At 37.0% G+C, this 22,483-nt stretch overlaps 2 protein-coding genes and 1 non-coding gene across 8 annotated transcripts; 2 read left to right on the top strand and 1 right to left on the bottom strand.

The window, feature by feature from the left end:
* The first annotated feature begins 4,345 nt into the window (after nt 1-4,345).
* LOC103723318 (heat stress transcription factor A-1-like) lies at nt 4,346-15,753 on the top strand. 5 transcript variants are annotated; one of them, XR_003383254.2, is made up of 5 exons: nt 4,346-4,754; nt 6,975-7,849; nt 8,094-8,200; nt 13,753-13,818; nt 15,339-15,753. XR_003383254.2 is itself a non-coding variant. In XM_008814241.3 (3 exons), the coding sequence occupies exons 1-3, from the start codon at nt 4,521-4,523 to the stop codon at nt 8,101-8,103; spliced, it is 1,119 nt and encodes a 372-aa protein (XP_008812463.1). In that variant the 5' UTR covers nt 4,346-4,520; the 3' UTR covers nt 8,104-15,753. The 5 variants fall into 5 exon arrangements, 1 of the variants encoding a protein (XP_008812463.1); XR_606618.3 differs by lacking the exon at nt 13,753-13,818; XR_005513342.1 differs by having other exon boundaries at nt 13,753-15,753.
* A 436-nt stretch (nt 15,754-16,189) lies between these two features.
* Nucleotides 16,190-16,260, top strand: TRNAG-CCC. Its single transcript has one exon. It is a non-coding gene; the product is annotated as a tRNA-Gly (tRNA).
* Nucleotides 16,261-16,329: 69 nt separating this feature from the next.
* LOC103723068 (binding partner of ACD11 1-like) lies at nt 16,330-22,258 on the bottom strand. Of its 2 annotated transcripts, XM_008813904.3 has the most exons (6): nt 22,054-22,258; nt 18,583-18,666; nt 18,015-18,118; nt 17,858-17,933; nt 17,623-17,706; nt 16,330-17,158 (listed from the first exon to the last, which is right to left on the bottom strand). In XM_008813904.3, the coding sequence occupies exons 1-6, from the start codon at nt 22,063-22,065 to the stop codon at nt 16,574-16,576; spliced, it is 945 nt and encodes a 314-aa protein (XP_008812126.2). In that variant the 5' UTR covers nt 22,066-22,258; the 3' UTR covers nt 16,330-16,573. The 2 variants fall into 2 exon arrangements, with proteins under 2 accessions (XP_008812126.2, XP_008812198.2); XM_008813976.3 differs by lacking the exon at nt 18,583-18,666 and having other exon boundaries at nt 22,054-22,256.
* Between the last annotated feature and the right edge of the window lie 225 nt (nt 22,259-22,483).

Below are 22,483 nucleotides of genomic sequence, written 5' to 3'. Positions count from 1 at the left end.
AATATCACAATTTATGTGCCAAAATAAATAACAACCAGCTAAAGTCTCAAGTATCCCACACCATATGCATTCTAGATCACTGCATAGAGGGTCCATTGATAACCTGCATGTAGAAGAATGAGAAATCCATGTAATAATAGTGCTAGAGTCCCCTTTCTAACCATACTTGTGTAGCATGGCAGACTTCTACAGTATAAAATAGTCCCATCCAAGCTCCCATTAGTTCAACAAGAAGAACAGAAGATGAAGAGGATAGTTGTCTTCCGGCTGCCATGATTAGATTACCAACATGATCTCTAATAACACAAGCCAAAGTATCTCTGTCTCCTCTTTTGCCCCATCAAAGTTCACCTTTAATACACAAGCCAAAGTATCTGTGTCTCCTCTTTTGCCCCATCAAAGTTCACCTTTAATACTCCAACCACCCAGCAAATGACTCTATTCCTTGACTAGTAATAAGGGTGTCTAGCAGATTCGTAAACATGTCCATATAAAATACATATAGCATTCTGAACAGATTATTTGGGCTGACATTTTATGAATGAAAAACTCTTTGATTTCTAGCAAACCAGAGGAGCCAAACCATATAAGCATGGCTAGCCTTGACATCTTCACCTTTGCTTTAGCCAAAAAAGAGATCAAAGCTGACAAAGATGAAGGTAAAAAACCAACGATTTATTGTAAAGGGATACTGAATAATAAGATGCTGTGGATGCTCAATCGATTGTGGACAAAGATCGCATGATATGTGCTGATTAGAAAGAATACCTCTTTCATGAAGCAAGGATTTGCATGAAAGCCTTAACTAAGCCTGTTTCCATCAGAAAAAAACATATCCTCATTGGCACCTTGCAATTTTCAGATCCACTGGAACTGGGCATCAAATAGGGCTGTGTGCTTGTGATCAACCAAGTAATACATCTCGCTCAAATAAATTTTTATTAGATCTGATAGATTCCGAGCTTAACTGATCAGACCAAGTTCCCTTTGCCAAAGGAATATGGGTTATTTGGTCCATCATCTTAGTGTTGAAAAATGGGGCTAATAGATGCAAATCCCCAGTTCCTTTCAGTAGTTATAATGATCAACCACCTTCAGATTTGATAAATCAGCATCAACATTTAAATATGTAGGCCATTGGCTCAAAGGAAGTGAAGTAATCCATGGATCAGTATAGGCATCTAGATTAATTCCAACGCCCACGAACTATTGAAAGTGATTCTGCATTTTGGACCCATGCCTACAAATTAATTTTATGCTATATAATGGAAGCATTTCTTGGTTTTTTATAAGCCAGTCAAGATCCATTGAGTTTATAGCATCAACTACTTTAGACCGTCGTAACTGTGGTTGTAAAACCACCTGAGCAGCTAGTTTACATAATAAGGAAGATTAGGTAACGCAGAGGCTAGTAAAAAGATTTTAATGTTGATTTTGATATATAAACTTCTATGTTGCAAATATATATCATATATCGTTATTTGTTGTACACCAACAAATTGTGCTTGCGGCGACATCATCATCATTATTTTGCCGTCAGAATGATGAAATACACTATTCATGTCTCTCAAGCTGTAATGTTTAACATGCATAATTTGCCCTTAGATACCAATTGGCATCACTTTCATTTGTCTATTTTATAAATAAAAAATTATTCATTTGTCTAAATAAAAGGAACTGTTCATAACTTTGGCAATATCTAAACAAAGGAAACAAGAGGCGCAATGGTTATTTTCACCTCAAAAAAAATCAGCTCTTTGTGACCAATATATAGAGGCTCATAATGGGAGGGCCATTATAAAGCCTTGTTTAGTAGGGTGTACGTGCAAAACTGTTAGGAGACAAGGGTTTTATTTAGAATTTTAAAGCTCACTTTTGTAGTTTAGACTGCATTTGGTTTGGGAATAAAGAAAAAACTTATTCCTTTTGAAATAGTTATATAACCAATTATACCTATTTTAATTTAGCTGCAATTTCTGAAATATTTTTTTTCTAAGATTGTCCTTTGTCCATCAAAATATATGCACCCCCCCCCACAACAGTTATATATCCATACATACATACATACATATACATACATACATATACATTCATACATATACATACATACACACACACACACATATGAATAAAGAATGATTGGCATAATATTTTTTATTCATGCTAGCCTTTTAAATATGGTGGTTTGATAAGTATAGTGCATATTTCAAGCCATAATACATACATACATACATAAATACATACATATATATATATATATATTTATATATATATATGAATAAAGAATGATTGGCATAATATTTTTTATTCATGCTAGCTTTTTAAATATGATGGTTTGATAAGTATAATGTTTATTTCAAGCCATATGCTAGTCTTATTCCCAAATCAAATGCTACCCTAGTGTCTCTAACGAGCTTTGGGCTCGAACCAATGGACATACTATTACTTGGGGCGCTCGAACCAATGAACATACTATTACCTGGGGCGCTCAAATGGATTTGACATCTAAATATAGCATGTAATTAAAATGTGTTTATATCAGAGGGGAAAGAAATCCTGTCCTTTGTTTCTTAGATCCTCCTCCTTATTTTATCCCCATCTTCTTTTCTTCCACCTCAAAAATTACGGCTAGGGTTAGTGTGTCTCCTCGCCCTCGATCCAATCTGTCACCCTCTACAATTCTTGTCCTTCCTTTCTTCTAAAAAAGAGCAATGGAAGCTGGTAAAGGAAAATGTGAGATATCGATCGACACTATTGTCTCGCCTTTTCTCAACAAATGCTATGAGATGGTGGATAATCCATTGACAGACCAAATAGTGTCTTGGGGTAAGACTAACAATACCCTCGTGATCTGGGACAAAATCTCGTTTTGTCAGGATGTCCTCCCCAAATATTTCAAGCACAATAATTTCCTTAGCTTTGTACGCCAACTAAATACCTATGTAAGACCCTCTTCCCCTCCTAAAATTTTCATGATCGATTAGATTTTTTTTGATATTTTCTTGATTATTTTTCTGGGAAGATTATGCATGTGCTGTATGTGTAATTCGCGATTTCAGATTGAAAATTTCTGAGAGAAGAAAAAGGAAATGAATGGGGGAGAGAGAGAGCCAGAACCCATTCACATGGATGGTCAAATTAGGAGACAAGTAAAAATATAGAGATTTTCGCTGTGAGTTTACTTTCCATGTATAAAGTGATTTGGATAAAAAATATATACATACATATACATACATAAATACATACCATATATGTGTATACATACATACATATATTTGCATATATGCATGTGTGTATGTATGTATGTATATAAACATATGGGTATATGTATAAATACATATACATACACATATACATCATGCATACATACGGATATATAAGTACACACATACATAAATGCAAAAAGTGGAAGGGAGGAAGAGCACATTACTATTGACCTGATTTGGAGCCAGATCGGGTTAGGTTAAATAAAAAGACAAACTGTCTGCAAACTAAAAATCATGTATCTTGGAGACATCTTGCCTATGTATCCAGTGGTGACAAATAAGCATCATTATTTAATACACAGCAAGGTACTCCCAAAATGCATGAATTTTTGTTTATGTGTGGGTAGATATGATCTACTACATTCAATAGTTTGGCCTATCATTATCGTACTTCCGTGTTTTGATCATATGATTGGATCTAGCTTTAAATTTGGTTCACTGGAGCCTAGTCTCTCTCTCTCTCTCTCTCTCTCTCTATATATATATATATATATATATATATGTATGTATATGTATATTTTTGTACATATGTATATGGTATACAGTATTTGTATGTCTAACAGTTTAGTTTCATCTTTTCTCTCATGCCTGTGAATGACTATGATTTAAGCCTCCTATTTTCCAACATGAGAATATCTCATTAGCGTGCACACAGACATACAAAGAGAATATTTTATAATTCCTCAGATTTTAATGAAAGATACGCTCAACTGAGAACCAGGATGAGGTCACTTCACCAAAGGGCTCAACAAAGTTGAAATTATAAGCAGAAATTAAATAGAAACTAATTAACTTTGTTGCGATGTAGCAGTAAAACGAAATAAAAATATCTTTTTATTTAGTCAAATATCGTCATCTTTAATTGACTATTGTAGCATGGATAAGATGCAGGCCAAATTAGATTTGGAAAAGAAAATAGACCAGATTCCTCTGCATCAATAGTCGTGCAAGCCAGGATTGCCCCTCGTCGCCGTCTCCAGTAGATCAGGTGGGACCCAGTAGAGCTTGGAAATTGGGTGGGTCCCACCTCTGAGGAAGGCATTTAAGGCGCAGCGGGTAAGCCACTCTCGTTCGGCGAACTTTAACCAGTCCCAGGCTACTAGCGAACGCTCTTCCCCCAACTCGTCGATCTCCTCTCCCCTCTCTCTCCTCTCTCCCATCTAGGGTTGGCCGGTTAGGGTTTGTCCTTCTCGTCGAATCCAATCGAAGCTAAGCCCTCGCTCCTCCGATCCCTTCTTCCTCAGGAGAGCGGAAATGGAGGTCGAAAAGGGCGGGGGGGGCGGGAGCTCGCTGGTACCGGTCGTACCGCCGTTCTTGAGCAAGTGCTACGAGATGGTGGACGACCGGCAGACGGACGGGACGGTGTCCTGGGGCGAGACCAACAACAGCTTCGTGATCTGGGACCCGGCATCATTCTGCCGGGACCTCCTCCCCAAGTACTTCAAACACAGCAACCTCTCTAGCTTCGTCCGCCAGCTCAACACCTACGTGAGGCTCTTCCCTTTCTCCTCCTAATAGACGTGATCGGTTGCTCTTTTATCTTTTTATTATTATTATTATTATTTTTGGGGATTTTTATGAGTTGGATCGGTGTAGTCTTGCGACCGGATGGATTCTGATGTTTTCTTTGCTTGTGATGTTTTTGTTGATGAAGTGCACAGTCGAGGTTGGTTGAATTCCGTGCAGAGGAGTTTCTTGCTCGGTTAAGGATTTGATTAGATGGAAACATGATTGATGCTTTTCTTTTTCAAGAATCTAAAGTTGAACATACTGTTATGAAATAAGAAAGAAAAGGAAAAAAGAACTATCTTCTTGATTTAAGTGTTGGTTTTGCAAGGATTACAATTCCGTTTATGAGCATGAGCATGTGCACATGCGCATAACCATCAAAGTTAAGGTTAGTTGAATTGCAGAGCGAGGATTTTGCAAGAAGGGTCATGTCTGATGCTTATTGATATCTTTCGCCACTATTGATTACCGATAATCTGATCTAGTTGATTCAACTGTTAGCTTTGTGAATCTTGATTAACTTCTATCCAAGTTGACTTTTTTTAAATTCTTTTAGAAATGTCCATATATTATTTAGGTTTTTTCCTCTTCTTCTGAAACCTCTTATGGTTATTGAGGTATCCTTCTAAGCTCATTTCCCTGACACAGAATTATATATGCAAGATAAAAATTTAAAATTTTGTCAGAAGAGACAACTGGGTTCACCTAATGACTGGTGGAAACTTTGGAGAGGTCTAAATTTTGTTGTGCTGTAGATTCAGGATGCTGCTATTTTGTGTCAAGTGACATTTCCTAAATGAGTATATCACTAGGTTGTTAGTCTTTGTTACTTTTCGGTGTATACGGTCTATTTGTGATGCTGTTTATGACCTTGCTTGTTCGCAATATGATATTATTCTGTGATAAAGGATGGATTTGATGGTACACAAATTAAAGATTATGATAAGACTATTTGATCTCATTCAGGCTCATTTGATGATCAAGATACTCTCACACTGTGCAATACTGAACATGTTCCCTTGTCATTGTGGATTAGCAAGTGACAACTTATGAAACATAACATTTAATTATAAACTTTCATAAGAGATGTAAGTGCCCTCATAAGAATCAATATTGCATGAAATGGCTGATAAAGGCTTCATTTCTTCTCATATTTGTGCATAGATGCCTCTTCCTAAAGGGTTTTTCAGATGGTGTCCTGTATCCAGCTGTGCTAGTCTATTTGTTGAGCTGGGCTAGGGATCTGTCTGGAAGCTGAAGTCCGTTAAGGGGCCAAAGGCCCAAAGACTTTTTTGCACTGGTGATATTTTAGTGTCAATCAGTAACCTTTATATACATTTATATACTAATAAGCATATAGAAATGAGATAGATATTTAAGTAATACTGCAAGAATTGTAAAGGAAATAATTGTATGCGAGTATGGGCACTAGCTGTGACATTTCCTTTAGCCCAAGTATTGGTATTTACAATTATTATGGGCATGAAAACTAGTGTTGTTTTCTAAAAATTGCTGAATGCTGATTCCATCTGCATATGTGGATGACAACAGGAAGATGGTTTGTGTTAGGCAACATCTAGCTGTAAAAGTCAGCTCAAACATTGAAATGAATATGATTAAATTTTGTTGAACATTAATGTGCTAGTTGCAGCAAGATGCAACCTGTTGTGGGAATGAATAATGATGTGATGAAGGTTACGAGAAAATGATGGCAAGAAACATTTTGGCCAGCTCTTAGTGTTTGTTGTTTGATGATTGTGATTTTTCTCTTTTTATGTATATGGATTGTTGATAGTAAGTGAATTGTGAAAGGAGAGAAATTGAACAGGAAAGGAATAAAGATTAGAATGGGCTCAATCTTGGTTCATGTGGAAAGAGTAATATCCAATCTCGGTCAATCTTGTACACTGTTAAAGCTATATTGAAATAAGAAACTGTTGCAAATGTTGTAAACCACCATGTTCACTGTGGATTGTGTGGACTGTTATCTGTCTTTTAGGATTCCATGGGAATTCATTTTCATAAGCAATCGCCTATTTAGGTAATTTGAATTGCGGCTTTTTGGTTCAACTTCAATGGATTATGAGTTGACAGTCAGTATCTTGATGTTTATGTTATTTTTAGTCAGTTAGGTTGCAAGGGCTTTTATAAACTTATTGTTCTATTGTGTTGTATAAATGATAACATTTCTGTTAACAGGGTTTCCGAAAGGTCGATCCTGATAGATATGAGTTTGCAAATGAGGGATTTCTGAGGGGCCAGAAGGATTTGCTGAAGACTATTACAAGGAAGAAGCCTATCCATAATTCTGCTCAACAGCATCAGTCGGAAGGGAGAAATTCATCTGTAAATGCATGCGTTGAGGTTGGAAAATTTGGGCCAAAGGAAGAAATTGAAATGCTTAAGAGGGACAAGAATGTTCTCATGCAGGAGCTGGTTAAACTCAGGCAGCATCAGCAAAACACTGACCATGAACTTCATATTTTGAGACAACGTATACAAGGTATGGAACAGCACCAGCAACAAATGATGTCTTTTCTGGCCATGGTAGTCAAGAGTCCTGGATTTTTGGCCCAGCTAATGCAGCAGAGTGGGAATACTAGGTGGACTGAGGCAAATAAAAAAAGAAGGCTGCCTGCCCTGGAACAGGGTGTTGTTGGTGGTTCCCAGGCTTCATCTGATGGGCAGATTATCAGATACCAGCCTTTTGTGCCGGAAACCTTGAGGCCATCTATGTCACCGGTACCAAATGCCGATGTGTCACCCAATTTACAGCCCATCTCTAATGGAGTCAATGATTTGTGCACAAATGTGGATGTCATGTCACTTGGGGCTAACTCTTTGCCACCAGTGGGGGATCTTCCTCTGTCAGAATATTTTGAACAACTTTTAGCCAGCCCAATATCAGAGAATGATGGCCAGATTGAGCCTTGGTCCCCAGAGGTTTCAGATTTTATGTGGGATTATGTTTTACCAGAACAAGAATTTCAGATGGAAACATCACAAAACATGGTTCTTTCGAGTGAACAGATTGGAGGGAATCATCAAGCATCTGCAAAAGATGACAGGCAAAAGTAAGTTCAGTAGACTCCAGATTCAAGAATGTAGACCATCTCCTGGAATATATACATCCCTTTCTCCCTCCATCCTTCCCTTTGGGGTTTCAAATAAGTGTGTTACATGTGCCTTCACTTTGTTTGGTTATTAATAATAAGGCTGTGATTTTGCTTTTTTGAAATCTTTCTATTACAAAATTTTAAAAGTTTGTTTTACCGAAGTATTAAATCTCAGACCAAGTTTTCTCTGTTGGCTTTTCAGCATTTCGTAATATGAAAGCGAGATGACTGAAGAAGATATGGTAGAGGGATTGATAGTGCTCATGTGCTGGTGGATAAACTGGTTACCATGGAAAGACAGATGTTGGTGTAAGGCCAAATATGCAAAGCTTTTGACATGTGTATAATTACATATGATTAGACTTTGTTTGTCTTTTTTTTTTGATGATCTGTTTTTTGACATACATATTCATTATATGGTAATATTTATCTGAGTATTTTTTTCCTTAAAAAGTTGTTATGTTGTTACATGCCCTGTATGTGTGGTAATCAATAACATACCCCATTTCACCAGTCTAGGGTATTAATGAAGATTATATGCTACAATAAGACCATCACTAGACTAATGTAGTTCTAGAGATCCAGTACTATAGAACTAAAATTTTGTTGTAAATGCACTAAGTCATACTCATGATTTATGGTTTTTTTTCCCACTTCTAAATAGTAATTAGTGAAACACATGGAGAAAATCAGACTTCTTATTTGAAAATTGTGGTGTATTTAGTCAATAGAATCAGTAAATTGTTCTTATGGTCAGGTTTCATAAAGCCAACCTCAAATGGGGGGAATATGCCTCTTGATTATGGATTTGGTTATATTATGAGAGGGCTATGCTTGTTAAAAGCCATGCACAAACTTTTTCACTTGTATCTATCTTTGAGATCAGATGGAGTTAGTTTTGTGGCATCTTCATCTTTTATTTGGACCTTCCAAGAATGTGTTATGTTGTAACATTCTTACGACTTTGACAATACATACAAATAAGGATGAAGACACTGGCTGTTGAGCTATAAAATGGTAGAACTGTTACAGGGGTACTGCATCTCCTCAAGGGACAAGGAAACTGTAACATCCAAAATGCGCCAATAGGATGTCTGAAGGAATGTTTGCTGATGAATATGACATGATTCTAGCCAGGGCCTTGTTGTCTTTTGATTTTGAAACAGAAAAAAAAAAAAAAAAAAAAAAATACGAGGCATGAAACATTTTTAGTAAAGACACTTTTTTTTTTATAAACGTTGTTTTTGAAATTTCTAAAATTTTTGGAAGCAAAAATTCTCTGCTTCTAAAATCCTTGGAATCTAAAACAACAGAATAGGTTATTCCACACCCCTCTTCCTCCCATCCCTTCCCTTCTCTCCACCTCCTTCACTGTCAACACCACTTGACGCCGCCGCCGCCATCATGTCAACCTTCATTGCTACCACCATTACCACTAGTATGGCATACCGTCACATTCCCTCCACCATAACCAGTGCCCTCCACCATCGTTCGCTACCACCACCACTTGCCACCACCACCACACCCATTGTCTCCGCCAGTGTCAGTGTCACCACTGATGTCACAATCATCAAACATATTCATTTTGATTCCTTAGTTCAAAAATGAAAGCAAATCTAGCTACCATATATATTCTATTTCAAAATGTTGAAAGCAAAACAAAAGCAAGCAAAACAAAGAGGCATATGCAATAAAATATAATCTGAATCTGAACCAGCATGCTTTATCCCATTGATGTTTTTTTTTATTATATTTGCCATCCTAATCATTATAATCTATTTCTATCTCCTTTTTCTCTCTGTTTTTTCTCTTTAAACTCCCCAGAACTTGATTTTTTCCCCTAGATGTCAGTCTTCTCATTTGAAACTCTCACTGAAAATTTTGAACACCTTCTCGTTCAAGGCGACATGCAACTATGATAATCTGCAGTATATGTCAGCTTACGATTGGGTGAATATATAATCTACATATTGGTGCATTATAGCAAGAGAACAATTTAGTGATATGGACTTGGTAGATCTGTTAGTGTAGGTCTAGTAATATTTTGGTGAAGCTTTGTCAGATTAGAGAAAGTTGAAGAAATCTTTGAGAATTGGCCAGAGAATTTAGTGAAAAAGAGGTTGACTCAAGAAGGAAAAAATTGTCGGATTATTGAGTTTTGAGTTATGAGGATAAGACACTAATGAAAAGATAGTCAAGAAAAGGAAATATAATTGGAAAATGGGGGATGGTGTTGTATTTCAGATTGAGGGTGAAAAGGATTGGAAAAATCAGGGTTTTAGGTTCCATGAGAATTAGAAAAGAGATTTATGATATAATTAAGCAAATTAAATATGTTGTGCAGATATTTAATGTTTTTTGGTTTGGGGTGGGTTGCTTTTAAGATAAGCCTTGACTGGACTTGGCCTAAAGAGTTAGAAATTCATTCACAGGCCTTCCTGTTAACATGGTTTGTTGGGTGTCTCATACCCAGGCTGATGATGGGGAAATATGGTTTTGGAATCACGAATGAAAGAATTCACTCGATAAGCAAAATAATATTTACACACATTATGTATGCCGGAGATTTTTTTCATGTTCGTGTGAAAACAGACTTATTGCTTTTAAGATTTTAGTTTTAGAATTTGGGTCTGCATGTTTGTGCATGTTACTGAGAAGGGAGTCATGCCTGACACTTTAAGGGGCTCTCTTGTTGTCTGTTATTTTTTTAACAAATAATCATAAAACTTGATTCTCTGCAAAAACAGGTTTTATGAAAAACATGGGAAGACCCATGTCTCACAAAGCTTTTTTTCAGGTTTCATGACCTGCCACTTTTGAGCAAACAAATTTTCTCTTGTATGAAAAAAATCCAGAGTAGTTTTTTTTTTGTAAAACTCATTCATTTAAGGTTTTGTATAAACCTTTTTTAGTAAAACTCATCAAATAAATGGCCCCTAAAGAAGTGTCCGTGTGATTTTATGGCTCCTGTAGGGGTGCCTTGGAGATCGACAACAAACTTCTGTGCTGTGAAATATATAATGGAGCCATTGAAGTGCAATCTCCATTCAAGTCACCTCAGCCATATTTTATGCAATGGAACTAAACACGCAAAAACCACAACCAATTATGTTTCTTGTTTACAAATAGTTGGAAGCAAAACAACTAACTGGCTTTTTTCCATGTTTGTAAAAACAGGAAAATCGGCAATGCGAACAATGCACTCCTAATTAATGTGGAAGTTTCAAAGTCGCTCTGTAGATTGCTGTTCCAACTAAAACTTATCCAATATCCATTTTTTCCCTAAAAAATGTATTTTTTTAGTTGATTTGTTAATAAGCTGTGCCAGTTATCCTCAATCCTCGTTATAAACCTTTGGTGTGATGAATGTGTTCCATCATTGTATTTTTTGCAACTGATTCCCATATCTGGCCTGCGTTTGTTCACTGCATTTAATTATTATAGTAAAAAAGAGTAATCTTATATTATAGAAAAAAAGAATAATCTTATGGGAGCCATTAAGTGTTGCTATAGAAGTGGCTTATATAGGCTTGGCTGTTGTTCTGTTTCCAAAAGTTTATATCATGGAATTTGAGTTAAAATTGATTAAAAGATACAGCAGATAAGAAAAAAAAACTATTTAGAGATATGGAACGTACTGGCGCGTATTTGTGTGCATGTAAAATTGCTATTTAGAAGGTTCATGTATTTGGTTTGTGCAGAAGGGAACTATGGAAGAGCGACCGGGTGTTGAAGTTTTCTAGTGATTTATTTGTTTGGAACTATTTTGGTTTATTGACCGCTTGCATGTGCCTCTTTAGGCAGCAAGGAGAGTTATTTAATTATTTTTCTTTTTTCTGTAAATTCTGTTTCTTTTATGTTTGAAGGAGAAAGATAATATAATTACTGCATTTCTATCATTATTTTTAGAAAGGTTTAAAGAGCCCTTCACGTGTTCAATTGGACAGATTGTGAAAGGAAATGTTTTAATTTTTTGTTTGTGATAATTGGGTTCCCTTTTAGGAAAGGTAGTGATAAAACTGAGTCCAGATGTCAGTTAGATTGTTGTTAAAAGAGAAACAGGGATGAGAAGGATATAGATTAAGACTGCCACCATATTGTGTCCTTTTGCTTTGGACACTTCGAACCCTTGGAATGTTTTTGTTACATGTAACTGGCCTACCTCCAATCCTGTCACTGTGCTGGTCCTTTTCCAATGCTGCAGTTACAGTCACATGTAAGATGTAACTGAGCTTCTAAAGGCAACATAAGTGCTGCAACCTGACCTATGGTTGACCTATAGCGAAAAGCATTCTAATTCAAGTTACAGTAGCTGACGGTAGTTGGTGGTATTGACTATATCTACAAATGATTGTGATCTGTTGCCGCCTTTCCATTTTTATTGCAGCTGCAGTTACTTAATACCTTCAGTTGCTAGCAGCCAAGTGGGTGCATAATCATTGCGTCCCTCTTCTCTCTCTTTGCAAACAGCTCCCAGGTTGCTAAGTTTCTTTCTAATTGTCTCTCAAGTTTAAGGGAGTATCTGATCTAAGTCATCAAAAACTACCTTTTTCTTTTTACATGGCACATTTGCTATCCATTCCTACCACTTTGGAGTATCAGCGTTGAGAAATATTTTTAAGAAGATTGAGTTAGAAATTAGTGATTATAGTAAATGGAGAGTTTATTGTGTGCTGTGGATGTATGCTGCTTTGGAAGCTACACTTCTTGGACCATTGGGCCTCACCAGTGTTTCACTCTTGTCGCTTCATTGCCAATTAACTTTTATCACCTAGGTCCAGTTAATTCTAGTCTGTGCTGTTTCTTATTCTACAAGTTTGCATTGGCAAAATTATTGTCCAAAGATTCTCTGTGCAGTGCTGCTCTAAGCTTTCTTCTCCTTCATATAGTTGCCTATAATCTTCAATATAGCTTCTCCTTATAAAGTCTAATTAATATAAACCCATATTAAACTAAAAAGAACATTTAGGAATTGTTATTAATTGATGACTTCATTAATGCCTATCTAGAGGCTTGAGTAAGTTTCTATTTTCAAAGACTGCAATCTTTGTTTTAAATTACTATTTGGAAAGGAAAATTTTGAAGTTATGTTTGGAAATCTAAGATGTGCAGTTCATATTTCTTTAATCATAAAATGTCGTAAATGGCATATTGTCCACATCATGGGTATTGTAATTGTTTTATTGGTTTGATGTATCATACCTCAAGTTGTACTGCCTTTGCAGTACATTTGTCATAGCATGCATTTGTGCCTACCATGACATGCGATGTATAATAGGGATCCCTCAATATAGTAAGTATAGATAGAGTGCATCACTCAATATTCTAAATGCACTGACACAGAGGAAATCATATTCATTGATGCAATCATTGTATCATGTATTGAAGCTAATGTCTTACAATGCACTAAACATGTGGTGGTAAGGCACTTTGAACTAGTCATATTATACTAGGCATAAAACAGGGCTGAAGTATGATGCTTTGAGTTATGGTAATCATATCATAAGATGTGTTATCATTTTTTGTGTTGCTGATTTATCAGATAGTGGATATATCATGTCTTCTACTGCATCAATGGCATATTCTCTTCATGAATTGGTATTGTTGTGTACCAATGTGCTATTCATGTTGTCTGTTTTAGATTGTGCGATATACTACTCCATGTCTTGAATATGGTATCTTGTGTAATAATGATGTAGCACTGTCAATTTATGCTGTAGAAAAGTTTTATTTCAAAATGATGTCTAAGTTTTTAGATTCTTTTTATTAAAGCAAGCTCCCTGCTCATCACTAGGCCATATATTGCTTGTGAATTATTTGCACAAATTATTTAATTTAATATGCATTTGGTCCTTTTAAAGGAGAGAAAAAAAAAGCAAGTTAGCCCGACAAGTTGGCAGGGTGATATGTGAAAAGACGTTTTACAGGTTAGTATCATGGAAAAACGAAAGGTATATGTTTTTATACTCTTGTTGAGTGTATCTGAAATTCTTTAAAAATTATGTTTTGGTTTGTGAACTAACCAAGCTGAATCTGGTTATTGGCTAGCTAAGCTTAACTCAAGTTAAGCCTTCTTCAAACACAAAATATGAAGCTTGAGCCTTGAACCAGAATGAATATCAGAGATCTTAGTTGGACTGATGTTGAGCTGTGTTGTTCATTTTTAACTTGATTATATATTAGTTTGTATTTAATTCATATAACTTGTTAGCTTAATTAGCATAAATTATATATTAACAAAAAAATTCAGAGCTTCATAAATATATATTTATTGATGTAGCTTTGCCTTAGCTTTTAGCTTTGAACCTTTCAACTGAAATGTGTGCTATGGAATTCTGGACATGGGTAGTTTATCATAGAGCCCAAGCTAAGGAAAAATCCTGAATCCAAGTTTGGGTTTAACTTTCGGGTCTAATAAGAATATGGTGGTGATTTTTTTTGTGTAGGAAATTGGATCAAAATCCATGTCTTGTGAGAGTTGAGCACATAAATTTATTTTTTAGTTGATAACCTGTAAATTGAAATTTTATATCATCAAGTAGTATGGCAAGTGTTCTGTCGCTCGTATATCGAATGATTCTAATTTGAATTTTATTACCAATCCATGCTGACTTGGCAAAAGTTGCATTCATCATCATTCTTACGTCCTGTTAAGAGACTAAGAGAGCTGAAATGCATGATGCTGATGAAATTTTTGCACCTGCTCCTGGTTAGTTTGATGATAGAAGTGGTTTTCAGGTGCATAGGTGACGACTTTTGCAGGTAGTGGGGCTCTAGAACCTTTGGACCAGGCAGAGGGAAACTTCTGAAGCACCAAATCATAGTTTAACATGTAATAAATGTTCAGTGAAAGTTGAATTTGTTAGGTATCATTATCATTGGGTGCTGGAAGGCGTCAAGTTAGTGCGTCAAGTTAGTGCCTGACGTGTAGTCGATTGTTATTGGAGGCTTAATTACAAATCAAGACCTGATATACACTCATTTTCCATTGAAAGCCAAATTTGGTATTCTCTGATCATATGAGGTTGAAATGCCCTCTTTGTTGATTGTGTGAAGTGCCAAGTGGACTTTGGTACATAAGAATGAAATTTTGCTCCTGGAATCAACTGAGTTTACATGATCAAAAAGTTCATTTTACATTGTTATTTAATTGGTGGTGGTTCCCTTTTCTGTGAAGAAGCAGTTCTGAATTTTCAGTTAGTTACTTCCCTGTAACGGTTGAATAATTTACTGCCTTAAATATTAATGCAGCAAATTATATTATCTTATCTACTGTCAACATTTTACTTGGAGCAAACTTATGATTGAATAACTTCCATATTCTCTATCAAAAAAAAAACTTCCATATTTAAATTGAAAATCATAGCGTCCATAAAATGCTCTATGCATGCTTCTGTTCTTGGTGTTATTTGGCCAGATAATACTAAATTTTTTTTTCATGGTTTAGAGTTTTGTCAGAAGTGAAGGCTTGCAACAGCGTCAATGCCGGTCCAGAGCCCAGATGAGAAAGGTGGAGGGTTGACGCTGACAGATGCTTTCAACTGAAATGTAATCCATGATAAACATGATGAATGCCAACTCCTGCGACAACGTACGCAAGGAGCCTGCAGGGTCCAAGCATTCTACCTCACAAAGCTGCTGTATCACATCTGACCGGTTATTGGTGAAAAAACTGAGTTCAAGAAATAACAAGAGCAGTCAGAGTATGAAACCTCGTATAAAGAAAAACTTATTCAGATGCTTTCTTTTTGTTAGTTTTAAATTTTTCTGTAGAGTTGGGGTTGTGTTATATCTTCACATCCAAATTCTATACCTTCCAATTCTTTCTCCACCATTTAATTAATTTATTGATATTTTCGGTATGAGGACTCTAATAAACCCTATCAACTCATAGCTGGTGTCTCTGCTTCTTTTATGGAAGTATAGTGGTAGGATGCATATTTCTTCTATTTATTCATTTAGGGGCTGCTTATTTTGCCTGCAGTTGGGCAGTTTGCGGTTGCAAATGGCGTAATTGAATATCAGATAACGAAGATGGTTGTTTGGATATATGTAACTATAACTACTTGCTATATTTGTACAGCAAAAAATGTTCAAACTCTTGAAATTGCAGTTTTAGGCAAAACTAGCTGTAATTCCAATTTGTTGCAATTGAAAGCAGCCCTCAAAAGAGAAGATATCTCTAGGCCGATCGCTCTGTCCACTCCATTTGCTGCCTCACCGCGGCAGCCTGTAGGGCGTATTTGAGCTACATATATTTACTGATAAATAAAATATAATTCCAATACGTATCAACTCGCGCATCTGGTGTAGTGGTATCATAGTACCCTCCCACGGTACTGACCGGGGTTCGATTCCCCGGATGCGCATTTTATTTATTTCCTAAAACAAAAACAGATTTTTTTTTTTTTTTTTAATTTTGTTTAAGCAAAACTTTGTAAACTGACAACTCCTCCTTACATTAATATACGAAATTTGAAACAAAATAAAACAAGATTTAAAAAAAAAATCACAGGCTACCTCATATGATGATATGAACATACATCATCATCAACATTAGAAGCATCCAATATTGCCAAAAAAAAAAAAATGATACATCTGTCCAATCATTCTGAACGGCAAACCAAAAATCATCAATATGAGAGGAGAAAAGAAAAAGAAGGAAGAAAGAAAACCAGGAACTTATATGATTTGTAACTTTTTTTCATCCACTGAGTCCACCGGCATAGTTGGAGGCTCCCCCAGAGACGACTCGTCAAGGTGAATCTGCGCAAAGTTGCTCACAATCTCCCTCCTCTCCCTGCAGAGGATCTCCTTCTTCTCGTCCTCAGCCTTCTCCACCTTTTCTTTGGTCATCGTGCTCACATCACCGGCTGCCTTGGCCACCATGCCAAGTGCAGTTGAGAGCCAGGTTGCTCCGGTCGACACATATTGGTTGCTCATGATGGCTGATCCTGCACTGCTGGCCTTCTGCTCCGCGGCACTGAGGGCGGACTTTGTGATCTCTGACACCTGGAAGCGCTCATCCACCTCCCTCACCTTTCCGCTGACCATGGCCGTACCCACGCTGAGCTTCTCACTCAAGCCCATCTTACGATCCAGAGACGCCACTGTGGCTGAGGCGCCGGACATAAAATGGTGCTGTTCGTCAAAGGACCTGGCTCTCCTGAGGGCATCCTTGCCCAGGACAAAACCCTTGGCCAGCATGCTGCTCACCACATCCTCTGCCTTCCTCACTGCAGACTCACTTGACGAGAGCTTCCCTTCCTTTTGCAGCACCACAAAAAAAAAAAAGAAGAACGAAAGACAAAAATAGTGAAACCTCTTGAATGAATATAGGTAGGTTAAACTACACAACTGGAACTGGAAAAACAAAACAAAAGAACCAACAATTACAAGCCTGATAATCTCACTAAATAGTTCCCAATCCCTAAGACAGTAATGTATAAAAGGTCGTTATCTCTGACATGTTCCTTCTTGTTGAAACACCAGTTCAGAACTTTTGGTTTTGAAAATTATCACCACAGCCGACTGGTACAATTATAAAGTAACACTCCAAAAATGAAAAGCTAATGAACATGGCCCACGGGGCTTTTTTTTTCATTTATTCTTTTTTCAAGGAGAAAACTACCTCGTATATAAAATTAAAAGCAAACAGTCACGATATGTCTTTCATGTCATGCAGAAACCTGAGAACATAATCTGCACAAATATCAGGGAGTCAGATTTACCGGTATCTCTTTGTAAGCTTCAGGAGGAAGCTGGTAATCCTCAACTGGCGTAATGCTGACACAAAGATCAGCTATAGTTGCTCCCTGTATCCATAAAGAACTGAAATGGTGCACCCAAAATCTTGCAGATTGTATATTAGAAAAACATGAAGGACATGAAGGTTATTTGTAAAATTTCTTTTCCTGAGATTGGAACATGTTAGCGAGTAATTTGCATTATTAAAATTTAACTCACTGAGAGAAGCATTGCTGTGTCTGCTCCCTGTGACTCCTTGAAAGTGACATAAGCAATTTGCGACCTTTCAGATTCGCTGCCGAAGTGAAAACAACATGATTTTGATAATGATTTCCCACAAGAGAAATGAATAAGACATAATTAGAAGGACAATGACCTCCGCATTTCAATATATTGAATGTCCCCTGAGAAGGAAAAGAATTCCTTGATGTCCCTTTCTGATGCAGCCAGGGAAATGTTGCTGACTTTCACTGTTCTTACCTGCAATAGGAGACAAGGACAATATTTCATGAACGCTGCAGTTATCCACCACAATTGATTTATCTCACAACCAATTAACTTAGCACGCATTGAAGTGCACATGCCATGAATGGTTGTGCCATAGGAATCCTAGCAAAGGCTCATTATATGTGTCAGTGACACAAAAAGGTAAATTAGAAACTATTGAAAAGGAGCTTTCTTGGGGAAAATTATTAAAACAGTGACGGGAAGTCATAGGGAGCTGATAGATATAATGTTAGATCAAATACAAATTTCAGTAAAAAAGGACACAATATCCTTCTTACTAAAAGATCCTACTCGTTGGCACCAATTTGAATAACCATGCTTTGTTGAGGAACATGAGATGGATCTACATGGACTATCTAGCAGCAGTTAGCTGAGACATTATGCACTATTTTCACTAGCATCAGTTAATCAGATTGTTAAAAAAAAAAATCTCTCACATCCGAAACATCGATAGTCCAATTTGATGTAACAGTCAACTGAGGATCCACTCTCATCCTCAAAGAGCTCTGGTCCAAAGGGACCTGCAATAACATGCTCCATTAGGTGCTTCTCATGGAAAGAAGGGGGGAAAACAGGGCAAAGAAACATCTAAAGCAAGAAGCATTAGAATTGATGGAATAGTGATACATTGAACTAACTCAAAGTTTCATAAGGAGATGGTTAGACATATGGTTTCATGTGGCACGCTTGGATGAATGTCAGAACAGAAAAATAAAGGGGCAAAGAAATGGAAGAAGTCAGGTACTTCAATTATGTCAGTCACTTTTGAAGTTTAAGATGAAGTTGACCCAGAACCCATGTAGTTTAGCATGTGGAAACCTTTTGAAATTCCAAAGTAGGATAACATGTAGTCTGAAGTGCTAATGATGTACAAGCAATATCTGCCGTACCTCAGAATAATGCAAAAATGCAAAATTTTCAAGGCATGTTCCAGCTCTACCTGATCTAGATGACTAATTGAGCTGATCATCCATGCAAATTTTCAAGCTCATTTACGACAGAGAAATGAAATTTTGTAGTAGAAAGGATACTAAATACGTAAAGGTTCAATACGATTACAAGCACTTCCTCTATTGGATATATAGTCAGATAGGGAAATGCACTATGAAATTTTCTCAGAGAAATGTGTTGCATATACATGCATATATGCACTTACATTCCCAGGATGGTGCTTTTCTACACTTGAACATGTGTCAGAGCGAACTCCTTTGAAAGAAAGTGAAATGAATATATGTATTGCTCCAGCCATTCAATACTAGTGCTTTGGAAATTGTAGAAAACCATCTCAGGCAGGTGTAAAAAGGTTTGTATTCTTTTTGTAGGGAATGGCATTAAAAACACCCAGCAGGTAAATTCTAGTAGTGTAGATGGGATTGACTGATTAAATTGAGTCACCAAAAAATGTAAAAACATCATTTATGCTGACAATTATAGCAAGTCATGTTGCAGGCAAGTATGCTATAGTGGTAATAGACACCCTCCAGCTATAGAGGGAAAAAATTCCTTACGCAGTAGAGGTAACTCTTAATCCAACCGAAACCCTTGTCCGTTCGACCCAAACCTTCGTCTATCTGGTTCGAATTCCTAGCCTATCTGATCCAACCTGATTCCAACCCTAGCCGACCAAATCAACCCTATCCTAGCCAAATCAACCTTTCCGATTAGATCTGACTACACCCGATTAAGTCCAACACCCGATCATGCTCGATCATACTCAATGAAACCTTTTCCAACCAATCCAACCCTTTTTTAGAGCTACCTCATCTTCCCTAGCCTAATTTATCTTGATTTGAGGGCCAAATGTAGCATATGAGCCTAATTTATCTTGATTTGACGAAGCCTAAAAGCTATTGGATTGTTGATAGTCTCACCCTATGACCCGTTCTCCTAATAAAGTGCATTCCAACAATAAATTTCTCTTACTTGTGGGGATGCAATTTGATAAAGCCACTCCCTTCTTAAACTATCATCCCTCTCTCCCATTGAGACCACTTGCCAAGTGCCATCCTAAGATGCCTCCACCTCAACATTCTCCTAACTAACTTGATTCCTTCTTTACTCTGCTCTTTTCCATGTGTCCACCCTCACAAAATCCTCACATACTCCTTCCTTCAAATCTAATCCTAGCTCCACTAAATAACAAACATAAAATTTTTCCTCATAATCAACCTTTTCTATTGACATATATTGGTTTAATGTTGGTGCCCCATGTTTGGCCCTCATCTCTTCCTCTAAAGCCTCTTGAAACCCTAGCCACCTCCCTCATCACCCTCCTTATCCTCTCCCTACCATGCGCCTTGAACCCTAATCCACTATAAGCCACTCATCAAGGAAGAAAGAAGAAGCTTTAAAGGAGCATCATGCTCTTGCATACCTCTCCCTTCTTCTCCATCTCTTCTTCTTCTCTATTTTTCTTTTATTTGCTATGTATGCATAAACACTAAAGATGGATTAGAAATAAATATCCCTTTAGACCTTCTTAGAGTTGGTGGGAATGCGCTCATAGCCCTTCCCCAACACTAAACCATATCCTTACCCGTAGCTTTACCCATTAGGTAGGTTCCCGGCATCTTAGCTGACTGACAACTCCATATCAAATCCTAGGAGCCCAAAACAGGTAGTTAGTTTAACTTTTATGTCACGACTTCACTTTCCCAATAATATCATTCTGAATCAACTAGTTATCAAAATCAAAATTGCTATAGTAATGAAGAATCTACAAACTACAAATGTTCATTTAGCAGCAGGGTTTTTAACTGCGTTGTACTGATGGAATGTTCCGAGGAGCTAATGTGCTTTAGATAGGACTAAAACCGCAAGCACATGTAGGTGCATAATCAAGTGCATGGCAATACAGTTATGGCCACTGAAGCTAATTGTCTATGTAGTTGGAGTAGGTTGTATCAGCAATTTGGTTCCAGTAAATAAGCTGCTGATAACTTTTAAAACTGGTTAAATGTAGAAATTATAAATGACTCACACCTTCAAGACAATATGTGCACTGCATGTATGCATACATATGTGATGCAACTACCCTGTCTGCTATTATTATGTTCAACGTGAAAATTACATTAAAAAATCAACAGTGTACACAATATTTTAACATTTCTCCTTGCAAGCTCAAGAATGTATCAGCACTATATCCTAAACTTTGATGAAGCCAATTGATTTCATGCACATTCAAACATAAAATGATACAGACATCTTAATCACAATGACTCAGCCGTACTTTTTCCTCCATGCTTAGAATATCACATTATGTATTTCGAATAATGTTTTAATTCCTCAAATTTTATCATCTAACTTCTAACTTAAATGATTGCTCCCTTGTCCTGCTCTACCCATCAGCCATTTCTTTTTTTTTCCTTTACATCTTCCCTTCAAAATTGGCAACATATAAAATTGCAACACACTATTGCACGGCGCTTTGACCGGGTCTTGAACTAAGAAATGACCGCAGCAATAAATAAATGAATAATAACAGCAGTCGTTGCAGATTGATCCGAACGTTAGAAACCCTATTCAGTATATTTCTTTTGAGGAGAGAGACCCTGATCAGTATAAGAGCAGACAAATGCAATAGAGAACTTCGAGATCCCAGAATCCGATCAATGTCAAGAACCGATCCATCAATTTTAAAGAAATGCACAAAGAAAGATTAAGAAAAAAGCCACAAGAAATTCTTGAAACCCAAATTCAGAACACCTGCAATTAATACCGAATCGGCTTCAGATCTAACTAGAAAAGAGCATTCAACCTTACGTCATTTACATGAAATCAATCAAACGGAAAAATTACTCGAAAAAAAAAACCAAAATCACTGCACGATGCTCGGATCTACGAACCTAAATTGCAGCCAAAACTACTCAAGAATTCCGAAAGAAAGATTCAGCTAGCTCTCTACTCACCGACATCTCCATAATCTTGAAGAGAAGCCACAAAACCCGGAGTCGATCTGAGGAGGAACGAGCAATCGCGCTCTCGATTCGATCCCTGTTTTTTGCTAGAAATGGGCGAGAGAGAGAGAGAATCGGGAGGGAATTGGCAAATTCTCCCGTAACCACCGCCACGTCGGCAGTATTATACCAGCGGGAAATTCGTTACTCCGTGAATTCACGCTATTAGAATATATTTTAATTCTTATTTTTGTCGCCGTTATCTGCCGACTTTGCAAAAGAAAAAATATTGTACTTATTAGAATATATTTGGCGATTTTTTATTTTTTATTTTGTTGTTATTTGGGAAATTGGCAAGGCCAGCCCCACGGTAGTTATATGAGCCGTGTTCCGACTATGGTCTCGGAAGTTCCACCACGAAACCAACGCACCTACCCAGCGG

The sequence above is a fragment of the Phoenix dactylifera genome, chromosome 9 (genome assembly GCF_009389715.1).
Source record: "Phoenix dactylifera cultivar Barhee BC4 chromosome 9, palm_55x_up_171113_PBpolish2nd_filt_p, whole genome shotgun sequence".
In the NCBI taxonomy this organism is placed as follows: domain Eukaryota; kingdom Viridiplantae; phylum Streptophyta; class Magnoliopsida; order Arecales; family Arecaceae; genus Phoenix; species Phoenix dactylifera.
Note: the sequence above shows the minus strand (reverse complement) of the source record. Positions and strands in the feature narration are given on the sequence as shown.

Coding starts and splice junctions, on each gene's coding strand:
- LOC103723068 (XM_008813904.3), bottom strand. Junction 17,707..17,857: donor ACACAGCAATGCTTCTCTCA/GTGAGTTAAATT, acceptor TTATGGATACAG/GGAGCAACTATAGCTGATCT. Junction 17,159..17,622: donor AAGCTTACAAAGAGATACCG/GTAAATCTGACT, acceptor GTGCTGCAAAAG/GAAGGGAAGCTCTCGTCAAG.
- LOC103723318 (XM_008814241.3), top strand. CDS start 4,521: ATGGAGGTCGAAAAGGGCGGGGGGGGCGGGAGCTCGCTGGTACCGGTC. Junction 4,755..6,974: donor TCCGCCAGCTCAACACCTAC/GTGAGGCTCTTC, acceptor TTCTGTTAACAG/GGTTTCCGAAAGGTCGATCC.